The sequence below is a fragment of the Pleuronectes platessa genome, chromosome 14, assembly GCF_947347685.1.
Source record: "Pleuronectes platessa chromosome 14, fPlePla1.1, whole genome shotgun sequence".
NCBI classification, from domain to species: Eukaryota; Metazoa; Chordata; class Actinopteri; order Pleuronectiformes; family Pleuronectidae; genus Pleuronectes; species Pleuronectes platessa.
The window spans coordinates 7,548,954-7,568,610 of record NC_070639.1 but is presented as its reverse complement, the minus strand read 5'-3'; the positions used below and the strand labels follow the sequence as shown (position 1 = coordinate 7,568,610).

General features: G+C 43.2%; 1 protein-coding gene across 1 annotated transcript in view; it reads left to right on the top strand.

Moving 5' to 3' along the window:
* Positions 1-19,657, top strand: part of dachd (dachshund d) — a 101,869-nt gene that overhangs the window by 47,149 nt on the left and 35,063 nt on the right. Inside the window, exons 2-3 of the mRNA XM_053439356.1 lie at positions 9,147-9,262; positions 15,477-15,626. Of these exons, the coding sequence (XP_053295331.1) occupies positions 9,147-9,262; positions 15,477-15,626 (266 nt within the window). The remainder of the gene's footprint in view (positions 1-9,146; positions 9,263-15,476; positions 15,627-19,657) is intronic.

Genomic DNA, 19,657 nt, shown 5'->3' with positions numbered 1-19,657 from the left:
AGCAGTCGTCTCCTTTGTGTGTGTGTGTGTGTGTGTGTGTGTTTGTGTGTGTGTGTGTGGGGGGAAGGGGGGGGGGTTCCAGAAAGCCTGACGTTTATATTTCTTTCTATTCTTTGCCAGTCACTCGTCAGGAATAAAGGCTGTAACTGCTACGTGCCACCTTCAATTTGGCCCACTTCAGTTTGGGACTCTAGTTTTGAGTTCTTGTAAGGCCCCCCCCTCCCCTCCCTTCCCTCTCTTTGCTTGCAGCAGCCAGAGATTCTTCCGGAAGGATCACAGAGATGTACACAGACAGAATCCAATTCTTCCGTCTCTTGCAGAGCAGTCGGGCTTTGATTCGTCTTTAACTCAGTACAAATGCCCGTCTGGGAATGTGCAGACCGGGGGCTCCCTCTGAAGTTCTCTCTCTCTCTCTCTCTCTCTCTCTCTCTCTTCCTCTCGCTCCATGGGAAGTGAGTCTGTGTGTGTGTACACTCTCGCACGCTAAACCCTGCTCTGCGTTTGCCGCAATGTTATTGTTGTAAACAGCATTTAAAGCACAGCTGGCCAAATTGATCAGGGCCCGCATCGGAGTGAACTTGAGCGGCCAAGAGTGGGGCTGCATAAACAGGGCTGCTTGTGTCTGAATATGCAAACACTCTCGGCAGCAGTCGACACTCGAGGGAACAGACCCTGTTACTTCTGATGGGGGAACAGTGAGGAACATGCAGGCTCCAGCCCTAACCTCTCCGTGTATACACTCCCAGACAGAGAGAGAGGGAGAGAGAGAGAGAGGGAGAGAGAGAGAGAGGGAGAGACAGGAACACTATTCCTGATTATGTAAACATTTCTATTCCTCCCCAGATCATTTTCGGACTCCAAGTATTTACTTTTCATTAATTATTTTAGAAAAAAAAAGAGAGAAGAGAATCGGGAGGAGAAAAAAAGCGAATAAACATCAGATAATTTTTGTTTAATGTTTCACACAGGATTCCAATCCTCAGTGCAATTAATGCTAATCACCACGGTCTTCCTGTTTAGCTTGAACTGAGAGTATGTTTGTGAGAGTCGCTCTCTGTGTCTCTTTCTCCATCTTCTGCTTCTCTCTCTCTCTCTCTCTCTCTCTCTCTCTCCCTGCTCTCCCTTCCTCCTCCGTCTCTGCCGTTAGTCACCGTGTCTCATCGTGTTATGATTACATCACCCCTTTTCTGTCTGTTGTGTCCATTTAGACCTGAAATTAATCACATCCGACAATCTGGTGGTGCTATTCCCTAAGTTCAAAAGCTTTAGTGGTGAGAGAGTGATATATGGAGAGAGAGAGAGAGAGAGAGAGAGAGGTAGAGGGAGAGACGGAGATGGAGCGTGTTGGAGGTACTTACCATTTGTAGAGTACAGTATATTAATTGCTTATCGGTTTTTGATTTCGGAGTCATTTAGAGTCAATCGAACGCATCATTTTCACAGCTATTGTTCTTTGGGGTTTGTTAATTGTCACCCCACTGGTGGAATTAAAAGCAAATTAAAAGCCTTAACTATTGACTCTATCTGAAGTCACTCTCCACAACAATTTCACAAAACAATGGGGAGGATTAATGAAAATGCAGCTTGATTTCTGTTCTCCAAAGCTTTTGCTATGGGGAACCAATTAACTACCCTTCAGGATGACTTTCACTTCTAACTGCCGGTCTGTTCCACTGCCAGAAACTGGGATTAATTCTCAATTAATCCCTCCACCAGAACAACTCTGCCTTTGTCTGCTGGGGAGGACATGGGCATACAACACCGAGGTTACCCCGAGTCTGTGCGCTGGAGGAACTCCACCCCTCCTCAGATTGATACACCCTGTAGACCGGCTCTTCTCAAGCTGAAAATAAGAGCCATTAAAAGGGAATGGTTGACAATGATTTTTGTTTTAGGATTTTGAGCTTTATTAGCCATGCATATTAATGAGTCAATTAATTCCGTTCGTCCTGACGAGTGGTCTGTTTGTTTTTGCCTGACCTTTTATCTTAGATGCGTTCACGCTCCGCTTGCTTTAAGCACTTACTCCATACTGTGTTTCCCATAGCCTCACGTCCAGAAAGGGAGTTTTTTCTTTTTTTTTATGTGTTTAGCACTATGATTGTCCACATATCTTTTGTTTTCTCTCTGCCACTCTTCTCCTCCTCTCTCTCTCTCTCTCTCTCTCTCTTTCTCCCTCCCTCTCATCCGTCCCCCTCCCCCTCTATCATCTCCCCCCTCTGTCAGAATGCCTGCTGGATGTATTCCTCTCTAAATGTGACAGGAAATATGCTATTATAGCATGCAGAATATTTGCCTGATGGGATTTGCAGTAAAATTACTACATTTCCTTTCCATTAGGATCACTAAAACCCCTCTCTCTAATTTATGATTATCCCGGCAAAAAGACATGTTATATACATAAAGACTAAAGTAGCCCCCAGTCCACATTTAGCCCGTCCTGCTTCCAAAGTTACTTGAGAGGACAGGAGAAATAATTGAAAAGTGCAGCTGGACTGTGTACAATCTTGTAAGGGATGCCTAGAAAATGAGATTAATCAGTGCACAGACATTGTGGGGAAAAGTTTGCAGTGAATGCCTGACAGTCGTGCTCTTTCTCTCATTTCAAATGTTGGCAGGCTAGCAGGCAGCTCCAAGGGAAATGCGCTCCTTTCATACTTGAGTAATTGATGAATTGTATGCAATATGCAAATGAGAATCCATAAATCTTATGAATGACAGCTTAATTTATGTGAGCCTTAATGAATGCAGGATTAGATTTTAATTAAATATCCTCAAAGGCACCCTGACTGGGTAAGTTTTTAAAGCCTTGTTTTGAAGACTTGTTTCATATGCATCGCAGTTCATGAAAAAGAGAGATCAGTGAGAGCGGTTAGATGAAATTTCCTCGCAGTTTGAAGATAAGACCTGTTCTGTTTTCACTAACCAAAGGCACTCGCAATTAATAAATATTGGAGCAAAATCATATCTACCAATCTCATTTAGGCTTTCCTGGAACTGCTCGTTCTCATACATTTGATTAACTGCATTTACTTTAAGCGCTATCTGATTCCTAACATTTGGTACAGTATCTTTTTAATTAAGAGAATCATCCATTAGGCATGGAAAAGTCAACCAATTAGGCTTTCCTCATCAGTTCCCGCGATGTAGAAAGTCTGCTTACTCATTATCAGAGGCTGTTGATGTGATACTAAACAATCGGAGACTCTGTAGTTATGGGACGTACAATTATGAAATCAGCTTTTAACATTAATGATGCATGGGAATAATCAGCGATTTATCGTGTTTTAGATCTTTTTAAGATTCTATTTCACAGCTGAGGGGCTTCAAATGGCTCTAATAGAGTGTGATTACGAGACTAAGCTCTTTGGAGCTACTGTAACAGTGGTTTTGTCTTTAAAGAGCGGCTGTGGTTGGATGACACATGCAGGCTTTTGGGGGCAGCAGGAAGGAGCGGGGAAGTTCCTCAGTGCCACGAGGCGCCGCGCTGGTCTCGCCCAGCGTGGCTCTAATCAGGCCGGAGCCCAGACGAAGACACCGGGGGAAGGCACCCACTCTCCCAACTCCACTACTGATCTCCACCCTGCACATTAGTCCACACAGGGATCAGAGCACAGACAGCACTTTAAAAGGGGTTTTAGTGGGATTGATGCTAACTCTCTCCCGGCTTTGATTTCACACCATTTGATCTGTGATATATTGTTCCGTAACAAAGGTTCACAGTTTGCGGGCGGATGCAGCTGTTCCTAGCCCTAATAAATAAAAGTGCATGCGTGTGTACGTGTGTGTTTTTGTTACTCCCCTCACACTCACAAACTCGCTGTAATCCAGCTATCTAGATCAGATAAGTGCGATATGGCTACCTGTGTTTGACAGGTGCAAGGGGAAGCTGATTGAGATAATCCAAGAATAGGTTCAATGCAAATACAGATACGAGATGAGGGCGAGGATAGATGGATGCATGTGGAAGATGGATGAGCGAATACATTCCCATGTATCACAGTGTGACTCCCAGATCATGATCATCACAACCAATAGACTGTCAAGGTCAGCAGGGAAAATAAATCATCTTTTTTCCTTCTTTTTCGTTGAAGGAAATGTATATACCTGTCACTTTCAGGGATTTAGTTTTGCCAAATTATGATTATTACCGTTTTTACGATGTGGGGTTCCATTTTGGGATTATTTCAATATAAATTAACTAAACAGTTATTTTTTTTAAATAATTAAGCAATTGTTTGGTCTATAAGATGTCAGAAAAAAGTTAAATAATAACAGATTTTGAAGTTTATTTATGTTGTAACCTCCGATTTGACTTCTCCAGATGTCCGACCTGATAAAAAACCAAAGACAAATACGCGCATTTAAAAGAAGCTGGAACAAGAGAATAGCTCATGTTTTTCATTAAAAGATACTTAAACGATTCATGTATTATTGGCATAGTTTTCTTAAATATTGTGAAAGGTTGGGAAAGATAAATTGAAAATGAAAGATGTGAATAATTAATAAAACATACTTTGCATTGACATTGAGTGGTGAGACAGACGTAGGGAGACACGGGACTGTGATTCCATTCAAATCAGCTGTGGATGTTATCAGCACTATTCCAATATAGTGAACCTATTATGGATGTCAGTTGTCCTCAGTTTTTAACCTCGAGGCAAAGAAAACAAACATTGTCAAGAAAGTTTTAAATTTCACGTTTGTCTCTCAAACCAATCTGTTATCTAATCTGCAGGGATTTAAACAGGTAGGAAAGCACTGTATTAAACCCTGTCCTGCAACAGACATAGTTAACCTCTCAGGGGGATTTGTGTGCATATTGTTAAACCGTTTGATTAAACCAAAATAAAAATAAGCTATAAACTCAGCATATAGTGAAGCCCCTCATGGTCTGAGGCCTCTGAATTTCTGCCTGACCTGGCACTTAAAAGGTAAGGAGCTGCTTTGTTTTATCAATAAGACCTTGTTTTCATGGCTGGTCACCACCCCAGCAAACCAATCAATGGGGCATGCTCCGCTATCGCTGTGAGAGAAATGAAAAATAAACCCCAGATAATCCTTCAGTTAAAAGGTTACTCAGGGCGATAAAAGCTATTTTGTTAATTTATTTACTCTCTGCAGTGGAGAGATAAAGAAAAGGAACAATTAGGGAATTCTAGGTGAGAGATTCTAAAAGGGCAATGACATTGGGTTAATATTTTATAAGGCCTGATTGGCAGAGACCTGGAGAGGCCTTTTGTTTACAGAAGCCCCAGACGGAATGATTCACTCGCTTGTTTTGGCCGACTGGGCGGAAATGGAATAAATATCTTCATCCTTACCTTTTAGAGACGTCAAACAAAAGCCAGAGATAAAAGGTTAATGGCTCAATCACAAGCAGCAGGAAATAATATTAGGCTCTTTTTTTTCTTCTTTCCTCCCTCCTGCAAACTGGAATCAGCGTTGATGCAATCGGGTTGAATTCCTAAAGATATCCGAAGATGGGAGGGGCGGATGATTTTTTTTTGTGTGTAACTAAATCCACTAAGGGAGTGCGCTCGCCGGGGCTAAACATTACATTTGTGGCTTCAATTGATTTATAACAGATCATAATCACTGCATTAACTCCGCTCTGGGTAATAAGATCTCAGTCACTGCTTCCGTCGACAGAAAAGAGCGTGATAGTGAGATGTCAGAATTTCGCAGCGGGATCTGAAAGCTCCCTGAGATCTCCTGCGATATTATACCTCGTCTACCTATCGCCTCGTGTCGGCTTCCTGTAAACGGGGGTGAGAACGTGAATTTAATTATTGGGCTTTTATTGCGTTGTAGCACTGAAACTGGACTCGTGTGTAGTGTATTGTTGGGCCCCGTGTAATCTGATTGCCTGTGTAGCGTAGTGTGTTGGATAGTATCAGGTTCCAGCCGACTCTGCTGGGTCAACACACGGCCGGGGCCATTAAAGGAAGTCTGGTTCAGGGAAAGTTCACCACTATTTTCTTTTCACCATGGCAGCAAAACAAGAAAGACAGAATAGATGTGTAACATATTTGTGGCCCCCAGCCCAAAGCTGCTGGGCCCTGTTTTGTTTCCTTAATTGAAGCCAGAGATATCAGGGCCCTGAATATCTGTTGGACAAATATAAATAAAGCGGGGGAATAAGAGTCTTTCATGATTGACCTCCAATGCAGAAATAATATTGTCCAAATAAGTCTGATTTAAAAACCTCGAAGCCTCTTATTTTTGGAGACATTTGAAACACAGAGGAGAGAAAACGAGGGAGGAAATTAAGAAAAAACAAACTCCGGATGAGAAATGAAAAGAACAAGAAATTCCAATCATAAATCCAGTTGTGCGATCTTTCTTCTTTCCTTTTTTCTTTTCTTGCAATAATGGCCTAGTTTGGAGCAGTTTCTGTGCCAGGCTATTTAGGGAATCAGCATCTGCTGCTTGATAAATAGCCTGGCTCTTTTGTTTGAGGCCAGGTTGAGTTCCTCTCTGGACCCAGCTTATTAGCCCGGATGGCTCTGACCATCGCGGAGCTGTTTGGGGGCGTTAGCATCGTGCCTCAGCTGTGGCGTTGCAAGGAAGTAAATTACACATGGTTTGGGTGGATCCTGCCAAAGTGCATGAATTACACAGCTTTGAAAAATGATGATGATCACCTGGGCAAGTCCTCTACGCCATATCATAAATTTAAAAACACCTCAGTTATAAGAAAGAAGAAACAACATTCATTTCTGAGAGGCTTTCCTGTTGCTTGGAGGCTCCTCACTCCAAAGCTGTTTTTCCGGCCGTCTGACTTTTCATGGCTGCAGCGTTATTTGTGTGCAGAGAGTAGCAGAAACACGATCCCCTTTAAACACACAGACACTTTCCCCTGCAGCCCACGTGAACTTCGCCCTCTGGGTCTTTGCACCTGGGTTCACATCATCTGACATGATCTGATCCTTTTTTTGCGCTTTTAGCATTGTTGGTAAAAAAAACCTTTTTACCCATCACATACCCTCCATTGAGGTCTTTCATAAATAATTCAGCCGGAGTACAAGTGAAAGTGATGACAGCAAAACTGTCTGCGATCTCTCCCTCATAAGATCAAAGAGGTGCTTCTATAGAAATAGGAATTACATTTCAAGAGGTTTGTGGGTTGAGCGGGCAGTCATTTCTCTTTCTGCCCCTCTCTCTCTCTCTCTCCCTCTTTCTCTCCCTCTCTCCCCTCATCTCAATCTCGCTGCTCTCCTCCTTCCCTCTGTCCCCCCCCCCACCCCGCATTACCTCTTTCTATCACTTGTGTGTTTTCCCCTCATCCGAAGGGACACAGCTGAGTGAAGGTTTGCTTTTAGTCCTAAAACCTCCAGAGCTGGTACATATGAGGGAGTCAGCACATTCAGACAGATAGAGCGGCTGCACTCTATTAGCAGAACTGAGGTAAATAAACCTCACAAGACACGGCTGAATAAATTCCGCTACTAAGGCGGTTCGGTATCCGAGCTAAAACACTGCCTCGCCCCCTGTAGATACCGCCTTTGGGAAATGTAGGGAAATGTAGTGTAACACAAACAGTCTCATGCACTGTACTGCTTGATAAGGTCCAGAATGAGTAATTATTGTTTAAGAGAATCAGCTTATTTAGTAGGTTACATTTATTGATGTAATTGCAAAAAAAATGCTGGATATGAGCTTGTTTTAGAACTAATCAGTGTGTGATCATGTTAAAAATTAGTTGACAAATTAAATGTTCATATAGTGAGAACCTATCTGTTATTTACTTTTATCTTTTATCTTTCCTGGCAAAAGCTTTAAAAACATCCAGTAACAGATATTTTTTCAGACAGAATTTGTCCGAGACCAAAATAAAAATCGCACCTTATAACAAACTTGACAGTGACATTAATGTGCGATAATGTTCACACACCCTTTCAAGCTGTAAATGAATAATAAGTAACTTGAATGCAATCCTCTTAGAGCGGAAAAAATATCTGATTTTTGATTTCCGGCCCCCGTCCTTTTCTCTTTCTTTTTTTTTAACGTAAAACGTATTTGTTCGTGTTTCCTCCCATAATTACAGCACGGAAACCCTTTGGTGTTTTAAAGATGGATGGAGCCTCACGACTTGAAGTTCACATCGGAGGGAACTTAGTGTCCTGGTTAAGCTTGAAATGGACTATTGTATGCGAAATAATGTATGAAGCCAATATGTCACCTGTGTCAAGTCACCATAATTCATCTTCAGCTGCGACATCCAGCTCCTTGTTCATAAAGAATGTACCTCCGAAGGATCGTGGCCCCCTCATTACATGCTCATTGCATTTCTTCTCTTTTTTTTCCCTTCACCCCGTGGGCTTTTCGTTGTAACTATAAGCCAGCAAAGTAGGTATTGATTGCAACTCGAAGCTGTATTAATAAGTGTAGGAGTAAGATGTGTGGAAAGTCAGGGGTGTATCTGCTTCGGAGGCCTTTTCTCCTCCACACTGAGGTGGCACAGTCATTTATCACGCTGGGATCTGTGCCCCTCGTTTGGTGTAATAAAACTCCCCCATCAGAACCGTCCAACAGGTCTGAATCACTCTGTCACACCACCTTCCAGCTAAGGCACGCATTAAATCAAGCAAGCAGAACATTTCCTAAGGCGGCCATTGCCTTTTAATTTCCTGAAGAACCTTAAAATATCATTCATTACCAGAACTACACATATTTGGTTTTTAAAAGTCTCATAAATCAATAGTGGCCTGACTGCAATAATTATAACAAGTTAACATGTAATTTCCAGGCCGAGGGCCGCGCTCTGGATTTTAGCATATGCAAACGAGGCAATTCAAATAGTGTGGGGATATTAATACGGAGGAACAGGTAACGAGGTACAGGTTATGAATTATGCATCAAAAAGTGGTTGATCTTCAATAAAGGAAATGAATTCACCGTGTAATCTAATTAGTTGTGGAAGTCTATTATGTTGAGCTGCAGAAAGCAACTGTCCTTGAAAAGAAATTTATTTACAGTACATGTTAGCTCTTTGGAATGGAATTGCATTCTGGAGTGCTCCAAATGTTAACACCCCCCCACCCCTACCCCACCACCGCCGCAGACACCACCCCACATCCCCTCCTCCCTCTGCCAGTCTCTCACCCGCGTTCTCCTTCTTTCTCCTCCTCTCTCTCTTTTAGCTCCAGACCTGGCCGGCCTCCGAAGAGGACCCAGAGTTTGACATCGTCAGAGAACCCCCACATCATGCCCCACTCGGTCCCCGGCCTCATGTCCCCCGGCATGATGCCACCCACAGGTGCGGTTTAGTGTTAAGTCTGTGGAGCGCCCTGTCGCTCTGATTCACTCTGATTCCCTCTGATTCCCTCTGTCTGAGTCTTCTACCTCCTTCTTTCTGTCTGTATCACACACACACACACACACACACACACACACACACACACACACACACCCAAAACCTCCCTACGAGTAGTGGCCTCCCCGCAGCTTATCCTCGAAATGGCAACCAGTGCAAAGTGACACATGCACCCAACCACCAGACACCAGCAGCTCACTCGTTTACCAAAAGCAGATCCTCCGCTCCCCCCCCCGCAGACCAAACGAGGGAGAATAAATTGGAGTGGAGATCTTTTCTCTCAGATTATTCCAGTAGATGTTGCAGATTGCCTTAAGTGCATTCTAATTAGTGCGATTAAATCCACTCCACTGGTATTTGTACATAGGCAGTGGTGATGCTAAAGCAGGCTTATCGCCACAAGAATCAACAACAACCAGTCGTGCCCTAACTTAGCCTCGGGCCGAGTCTTATTGCAACTAAGGCTTTTGTTCTATTTGTGGCTGGCTTCATTGTGACTGCTTTGATGTTGGTGGCTGTAAGTGCTCTCATTTGCATCTTTTGCTCTCCTTTTTGATATGTACTTAATGATATTGGACTGTCAAACAGAACCTCTTTGAATGCTCGCTCGCTCTACACCGCGCATTGTATTAAACAAACTCTTAAAGGTTTCACTTTTATTTCTACAAAGAGATAAAAAACACCGCAGCTGATTTTTCCACGGTGATCTCTGGTGTGTTTTAACAGACGAGTCATTATCTCGCCTCCATCGTTATTTTTTCTATCACTTGGCAAAGCAGCGCTTGGCGAAGTGTTTGAAAAATTCAATTTTAAACCCGGAATCGGTCCGTCCCTGTGATTCAGTACAATGGAGGTTCACAGGCTGGAGCTTTGAACTCTGGGAATAGGGTGAGGTCACTGGGAATCCGTGCCGCAGCACAGGAGGCGAACTTAAAGGCCTGAGTGAAACACAGAGGAGGACAGAGTTGAGAAGGAGCCAGTGTTATTTAGTGGAACATAAAGCAACAGAAAAGCCCTTTGATATCATCCCCTTTAAGCCCAGAGGGACTCTATGATCTTGACATTTAGTCAGGGTATTCAGGGGGCAGAGATAAAGTAATTGAGTTTTTTTTTTTTTAGGTCTTCCCATAACTGCCTTAAGCCCCCGAACTGTGCAGAGATAGAATTTATCCATCAATTTCCCGTGTTATAATTAAACCATTTATTGTTTTGATGATGGCATTAAGCATTAAACGTCAAGGAAGTTACCGATTTTGACAGATTCATAATTAAGTATGAATGACCACACAGGAGTTATGGCACGGAAGTGGGCAAACTAATTGATCGCCCTGTCATGTCCAAATGTGCTGATTGATGATAAAAATCCCAACATTGAGAAACTGTCTTAAACAGTTATCATGTCATGTCGTGTTAGTTCATTTTTCACACAGGCGGGAATGTGGGTGCGACGGTTTAGGAGAGACTCAGAGACACCCGGCCCCCCCCCAAAATATCACGGCACAGTTTAATATGGGCTGCAGAGACAAGTCTATTCTCCCCTAACCTCTTATCACTCAGGATTGGTTGACTCTAGCTCCAAATTGCAAAAAAGTAAAAACTAAATTAGTATCTGATCACCTGAAGACCCTGGGATTTTTTCTTTTGGTGATTTCACACTGAAAAACCACGAGCAAATATTCCTTTAGATATAACACAAGGACATAAACCAGATTTAAGTCAATGACCATATTCAACACAGTGTGAGGACGTGTTCCTCCTCACACTGCTCTAACAGGACCAGAGGAGCCTATGTGAAACACATTGTTAACATATGTATCTTTGCCCTTGACACCGGTTCCACTTAGGGGAGGACATCTTAATATGCTCAGGCTTCCATTTAAGGAAATACCCTCACACGCGTGCACATGTGCGAGTGTCTGAATGCAGCGCGCATGCTTTGCGTTCATGCCTTGGGGTGGGTGGTGGGGTGGGGGGGGGGGGGGGGGGGGGGGGGGCGGTGGGCTGAGCTGGAGCCTTTCCAGTTGCTGATGCATTACAGGCAGATTGGCCCTCAAATCGGATTATTTGCTGTGGACTGACACCACAGCGAGATGACATCTACTTTAAAGTGGAGAGGGGCCTCCACTCACACTCTGGCCACTACTTAAGCAGCAGCTTCAATATAATTCATTTATGTCCTGGATATGGCTTCAACCTTTTGAATAACGCAGGAGTACTGCATTTACCATTAGAGAAATGAATGTCACCTACATCCTACCGGGGAGCATCCTGTACTTTACTGATCAAAACAATATTTTCTCCTCTGCTTTACTGTACATGCATGTGTGTGTGGGGATAGCGGTCCCTGCTGCTTTATAGTAGGCGGAGACATATTGTAATATTTATGTTCTTTTAATGCACAATTAGCACGTCAGCTCCCGGAGTGGATCATCTAATCTGGTGCCACTTCAATCTGCTTTAAAATAGATCCAGTATGCACCTGGTAATTTAGCGCCCTGTTCTTTGTGCCTTCACCCCTCCTCTATCAGTCGGGCCGCTTGTCATAAGGTTAGCGCGCTCTGTAATTGATACTAAATTTGTCATGATGTGGCTGGCACAGTTCAAGTGGTGCAGCGTACCTAAGAGTCACGTTGTCCCCCAACCCCGGTTTGTCATCTCTGCGCCGCCACCGGCCCATGCAGTAAACGAGGGCGGCCATGCTCATTGACATGGAGTGTCTCCTCCCTGCTTATCCTGCCCGCCTGATAAATAAAGTGTGTTTTCATTGTTGCCCGTAGTGCGAGTCCCAAACAGAGACACGGAGCAGAAACACAACAGATAAGCTCCGGTTCTTCTTTTTTTTTTTCATCGCCGCAAGAGAAAGTCATAAAAGTCAGTCTTTTGTGTACTGATGTGAAGTTAATCTGATTTTAATTTAATTATACGAGTTAGTTGCGGAGGGCACAGGCATTGGGCTGTTTTGTTGTAAGAATGTTCTGACATTGGCGCAGGTATGGGGCAGCTAGCATGTTAATTAATGATGAAGATCCTGACAATATGCAGAGGCATGACAGCGTTAAGCCAGTCGGCTGCTGCTTCCTTTGCATATTAATAGATCCTTCATTATTATTTAATATGACAGCTGCTCCAAGGGCTACCATCAGACCTTGTCTCTGTTATTTGCTGTTTTGTGCTCCCCATGTGACAGTGCCATGCTATTCTCTGTTTGTCGAAATGTTCCCTGGTTTTCTCCTCTGACTGGCGTCGGCTCTCTACACGCGGCCGCGATGCGCTGTTTGTTTTGTGCTCAGGAGGATTCCAGGCTCCATACGAGAAAAGTGTTGGAATCCAAAGGTGACTTTGAAAGAATATATGAGGCTGGATTGTTTTGTTTGCATAGTAATGAATGCAGATTAGCGCTGAGCGGGATTGGGCTTGTTGACGTTCAGCCTTCTTGTGGCTTAATAGACTTGTTGCCGGGCGCCAACATCTCCCAGGCTTTCTCATTAGGGTCCACTGTATCGAGGTGTGTGTTATGCGGATATGACAATTGATCCGGACGAAATGAAATAATTATCAGAACAAAGATATCAATTTGTGCGTGTCTCACTTCGTCAAGCGCCGGGTTGAGATGGTTTAATCGGTTTCACTATCACATTTGAAAAAAAAAATTGGGGGGGATTTTTTTACTTCTTTTTTTAATCAGTCCAGTTCGAGAAGGAAAAAAACAAACGTTGTGGGCAGACAGGCTGCAGTGCAATAAACAACAGGGCTCTCACAGCCGAAGTTAGAGAGCGTCGGGGGGGAGCACCACTGCAGCACTTTGAGCGGCACCTGATTTGTGGGGGGAATTTATCACACAAACAGCCCAGAGGTGATTTCAATATTTACTCGGCAGTCTGTTCTGCATACGTCTCATTTGGAAAACAGTTGACTCTTGCCCATTATACACAAATGAAGGCTGACCTTCAGACTGGGCAGAGGCCACATTCATTATGTGGAAAAGTAGCACCTTCTTATGAGGCAATGCTTCTTTTCTTTTTTTCTCTCCCCCTGCTCGGGCCTATGCATATGGAACAGCAGCCAGGGCCCATTGCAAACGAGAGGCCCCTCGTTGACATGATGTATACTGTACGTCAATATGGTACTGATGTATTTTAAGATGCAAACAAGGCTTTAAATTATATGCACCTCCATGTCAGTGGCTCGGAGTGACTCTCGCCATCTGCCTATCAGCTGGGAAATGAGAGGAGAGGGTGCCCAGGCCGGTGTGTTCCTGTGTGTGTGCGTGTGAGTGTTGTCAGCGCGGGCTCGTGCTCGTGCGCGCATGTATCTATTAAAGCCACATGTTTGATTTCTACCTCTCCTTGTACTTGTGTCTCCCCACAACTGCATGGCTAATAGCTGCTCTTGAGTCCCATCACGAAGACGTGACAGCTTAGTGATGATAAACGCAGACGTTGCCTTGTTCCGCATCAAACGTAAGGCAAACCTGCATATCAAGTGTGAGCAGCCTCTGTAAAAGGGCAGGTGATACTGTATACTGTGTGTTGTGGATACGAGTGATTCCACTAATAGGTACATCTCTTCTTTTTTTTCTTTCTTTATGCATCTTTGATTTTTGTTGCGGGGATTGGCACGCCGAGTCGCGGCGCTCTCCTGAGACACAGCGAGCCTACAGGAGCTTTAAGCGCTATCTGTCCCTGCTGTTTGAGACCAGCCTCATGAATAAAGATTTCAGTCACGTTCGATACACCAGAACCCCGGAACTAGCACAATGACAAACCAATGGTTTATGATCTCTGCAGTGTGCTCAGCATATGTATGTCTATAATCTCGGACTTACTATATCAATCATGTGGAGTCCATGTTGATCAAGGTGGACAACCATGCAAAATATAGCTACTGCAGCGTATATTCAGGGGCGGCAGTGGAAAGTGAATGATTATTTTAAATGGGATGTCAATAGTCATTGAAAAAAAAACTGATTGTGATTTAAACTCAACAATATTCGACTTGTTGATAGGAAGTCAGAAAGTGATATCAATAATTTCATTTTTTTTATGTTCCAAACATTTGTTTGGGTTAATCCAAGAATACAGAAATAAGACGTTCAGGAGAAATATCTTTAATATTTTTGGTTTTGAGGATTTTTAATCAGGTTTTATAATCAGTTAAAAAAACTCTAAAACTATTAAAGTCCTGAAAACCCAATATGGTATGTTATTTATTAGAGGTTTTGTTGTTGGCCCATATGTCCAATTTTGCCACCACAGCACAGTTCCTCATTAATATCCTCCTTCAGATGTCCTAAATGTGTTTTGGATAATGCACTGGGATGATACATAATTTCAAACATCCATCTTTTATTTCCCTTTTGAACATGAATCATATTCCTCAGTTCATTTTACACACACGCTCTCTAAGTAGTGAATAAACTCAAATCCCCTTACAAGTTTGAAAGAATAAAATACTTGAATCTATGCATCATAGTTTATCCATTCTGCGTGGCCTCACAAGAGGCCTCTTATTATGAAGCACTTCAGAATATAGCTGTGAAGAAATGGAACCGGCATTATTTCAGGGTGATTTGATCCGATGAATATGTTTGAATGTATCACTGAAACCCACTTTGCTGAGAAGCTTTTTTTTAAAGATGCGGGTCTCGCTGTGAATTTGTTTCACGTGTCGAACTTCTCTCGCCTCCTGGTTTGATTTTATCGCCCTTGAACCCTGCCGTGTCACATCCTATCACTACGCCTCTATTTTATACCGCTGTTTATATTAGGCTGTACACACAAAATGCTTACATCATGCACTATTATCTTGACTGCATCTATTCCAATCAAGTTACAAATACATCAAAACAGAGGAAAAGGGTGAAACATTTATAAAAATCATGTTTCCACACACACACACACACACACACACACACACACACACACGGGTGATAACCTGCTGTGAAGATCACCCCTGTCAGAGGATGAAAAACCAAGCCGTGATCTCACCGCCGCTCACTCTGCATACTTTATCAAATTATTCATTTTTTTTTATTATTCTCTCGAAGCTCTTTTTTTTTTTCCATTTAGTTTTTTTATTTGCCAGGTGGCAGTGGCTCGGCCCCAGTAGACATGTAGCGTTCTGTAAGCGCTCCGTCTCCTCTCCTCTCTCTCTCCAGGCCTGACAGCGGCGGCGGCAGCAGCTGCCAACGCAGCCATCGCCGAGGCCATGAAGGTCAAGAAGATCAAGCTGGAGGCGATGAGTGGCTACCACGGCAACGCCAACCACCACGGGGCCGACGAGAATGGAGACCTCAGCTCCGGCGTCGGTGAGGACGCCCTTCACAGACACACTGTCACAGACAGAAAGCACACATATATTCACGTTAACGTAAGACAAACGCACGCTGTGTGAGCGTCCACAGGCAAAGACACAAACACACTCACACATTAAGACTCACATTCTTATCATCATTTGGACACAGTAAGAGACTAAAGGCTTTTCCGTTGTCACACAATCATGGATGTACTATTTTATATTAGAATTATAGATATTTACACTATGATTGATTATTGTCCAAATGCATATTTAGATGACTGATAACTGACAGGATTTAAAAAAAATCCCCAATCTGTATTTAGACGAATGCGTTTCGAGTGAGTCTCATGATCTCTGAGTTATGACCAATTAAATTCATCATGTTTCGTTAAGGGCAGAATAACATCACGTTACGCAGGATGGCTTGGACTTGTCAAACTAGCTTTAGCTTCAGCGGCAGTCCGTGATTTAAGGCGTTGTGACAGTTTATGTGCTCAGACCACGCCTCCACGAAACTGACCTATGAATACATTTTTCAGGGCTCCTGCACATATTAAATGACTAACTTTAAATATGCATCTCGTTCTGCACATACATCATCAGTATGTACATTAAAAATCAGATTGGCTGATCCCATCCTGGATTCTTCAAGAAATCGTACATCTTGTCCAAAAAATGTGCAGATGACCGAATTTCCAGTGAGTCAGACTTTTGCGTTATGACCATTTAAATAAAAATAAAAGAAATAAAAAAAATAAAAAAATATATTTCAGCGATATTTGAACAGAATAATATTTTCCACTTTTTTCTTTTTAAAGAATAAACGTGTGCTCAAGGGGAGTGAGTCTGATCCCTTGCAAATATCTTTTCACTAATAAACGGTATGACCCCACTCATGCATCAAACCATTCCCTGACAATGTATTCAGGTTTTGTCCTTTCTCACCCTTCTCTGTATAAATATATATAAAGTTTATAAACCTACATAGTTTCGACAGTCATGTGACAAACAGTGTTTTACAAGCGGACAGATATTTACCTCAGATTAAAACCAAAAGCTTTTACACTCGCTGCCCAACTTTGTACCAGATTTAATTGAAACCTGCAGGAAGTTGTTGCGATGATGCTTTGTTAACAGACACACAAATATACAGAACCAAAAACCAATTTGCCACGGGTCATAACTGATCCTATACACACAATATAGCTCGTCCTAAATCAAATATTTTCCCGACACCGTGTCCTCTCTGCTGCTGTTTTCTTTCCAACGGAGAAATATTGTTTTTTGTTGAGTTTACATTCACTGTCAATATTAACTTTGGTAAGGTAAGTCCTGCTTCCTCTAGTTACGTTACACGTTTGTGTTGAAAGGACGAAAAAAAAGAGAGAGAAAACATTCTAAATAGCAAAGTGAAACTGTGAGCACAGTTTCCCAAAGCTATCAGCTTTTAACAAGGCCTAATTGAATTGCTGTGAGAGCCCTGGTTTTTCAGTATGTGCCATTTCAATTAATTATTAGCCCTAAAATGCAGAAGGATTTTCGTAATATCACACAGAACCACTTAGTGTATTAAAGAGAATGATAATGTATGTTGGTGCAGATTCATGAGCCCATTCCAAATTATAGACCCGAATGTAATCCCCGTAGCTTTGGTTGCTAAATGGAGGTTTTGATTCACTTACAGTAATAAATGGCTCGACGGCTGAATACATTTCAACAGCAATACTTGACACCGCGGCGCTCCTGGCGAGCGGGATGAAAACAGGATGTGTTTCTAAGCAGATTTAACAATGCAAAATGCATAAAGTGTGAGGTCATCACTCTGAGAGAATGGAGTGTGTAAAAAAGAGAATATGAGCGTGCGAGGTCACGGAAATAAAGATAAATGTGAGCACCAACTGCAAGGCTATGGCAATGGAGCTAATAAGAATCTGTTTTATCTTTTTACAATTTAAATTGTAACCTTGAGCCCACAGCCAGCCACACAGGCTCCCAGTAGAATCATAATTCTGGCGAGGGGGAGCAGCTCTAGGTATGGGTGCACGGGCCACAGCATTAGCTCTCTGAGTGAAATATATGGCAGTGACGCCTCTCGGCCCCATCCACAATCAATTGGATTCTTTTCCTTTAATATTTACTCGCAGCGATGAGATGCTCGTCTGCATGGTGATGAACAGTCTGCCACTGGCGTTTGAAGGTGACCTGTCAGTGAGTATGGACAAATCTCTCGCTCGCAGAAATGTAGAAAATAAATCATTAGGGGCAGGCAGTCCGACAGGGGCCTCTCTCTCTCCCTCACTCTCCTCGGATTTAAATCAGCCCAGATTTATGATTTGAATTAATGCTTCGTTTGGTCAAAGGAATGGGTCGCCGAGACAAATGATGTTTGGTACTGAAACCATCCTAATATTGATTACTGGTTGTCGCAGCAATCTCTTGTTTATATCAAGCACTCTCCTGTGACAGGGTGGCCACCAGGAGTCATCCTGATAATACGCCGAAGAAATATGGGCCCGCTCTGCACTGCAGGGGCCATGAAACACGGCTCGCAGCGTGCCGTCTTCTTCATCCGGCCCCGGGCTTCCACCCGCGTGTTTATTTTTAATGGAAGTGTTTTTGCAATTTCGCTGACTGACTTAAAAGAAAAAAAAAGCATGATTACATTCCAGAAGTGTCTCACTCTGGCTTGTTTGCCCAAACTATTTTGGACTGTGAATGCCTAATATGCCCAGCTCTCGGGCTTATTATCCAGCAGCAATCTGAACTTATAAATCGCTGGACTGATATAGCTCAGAGTGGGCAGAAAGAAGAGGCCTGTATTTGGCTGTGGCCTCGTTGGGATGTTGTCGGTACTGACTGTTCAGAGCTGGGGTATGACTTCATGCTGTTTTTTTTTTTTAACACACTCAGGCCCCAGCTGCTCTCAGGAAATGGACTGGACTTTTATAATCGTCCAGCTTCAGCCACGACTCACAGCAAACGGATGTGTTTACTCCCACACGATAGAAATTGATGTGATCATGTGTGTATCTCTGATAACACCACAAAGGACATAGATCCGTTTAATCAGAAGGAACAGCTACATAATAAACTCATCGGTAAAAAAAGAAGTAAGATCCTCCTCGGGCTCAAACACAGGTGCTTCGTCTCAGTGTTTGTCTGAAGAATATCTTGTTTTGCAAAGAGCTTAAAGCGAGACAGCCAGTGAAGGACACTCTGTTCTGTTTGTAGAGTTGGATTTGCCCGTCACTGTCTTTGTGTTGATGTGAACCGAACGGGGCTAATGTTTCTCCCCCGCATTAAATATTCATCACAATTAGACCTTCCTGTTTGCATCAATGTTATTAATTATACGAGGGGGGGGGGGGAAAACAAAAAGCCGTTTTCCACCCTCAGCCAAATAATCAAACATGCTGTGTGAGAGGAGAGGAGGGAAACCGGTATACTGAGACACAGATACAAAAGGATGAAGACGTGGTGACATACATATTTAAAAAGAGACAGAGTGAGAGTTGTGTGTGTTTCTTTGATTCTCTCCCTGACGCTCTTTAGTCGGGCAGACAGAGCCCTCTCAAAGCACAATGTGGATTGTTCCCTCGTCTCTCAGGAAATGCCACAATTACAGATCACAGACCAAGCAAAACACGTGTGGCGCAGGGCCTTGAGGGGGATAAACAGCCCCGCCATTCCCTCCCAGTGCACTGACCCCAGCCACAACCTTCATTACTGGGAAAGAAAATATTGTCAGCTGCCCACTAACAAACACCTGCCAATTTCAAGAGAAGGAATTGCTTTTTTCAGCTGCGGAGGGAAAATAAAGTGTTTCTCCGACCCTCAGAAGAAGGAGTGGGAAGAAAGGATAATGCAACATTCACCCTTGTGCTCGTTTCCTCCGACTCTGTCTCACTTACTTCTCCGTGTTTCACCCTCTGCCTCTCTTTGGCCACTGGGTGCTGCCCTGCCACTCATCTGACTCCTCGCCACACACGTCTAATGGAGCTGAAATCTCGTTTGTAATTAGATATGGGAATTCCATTGTCT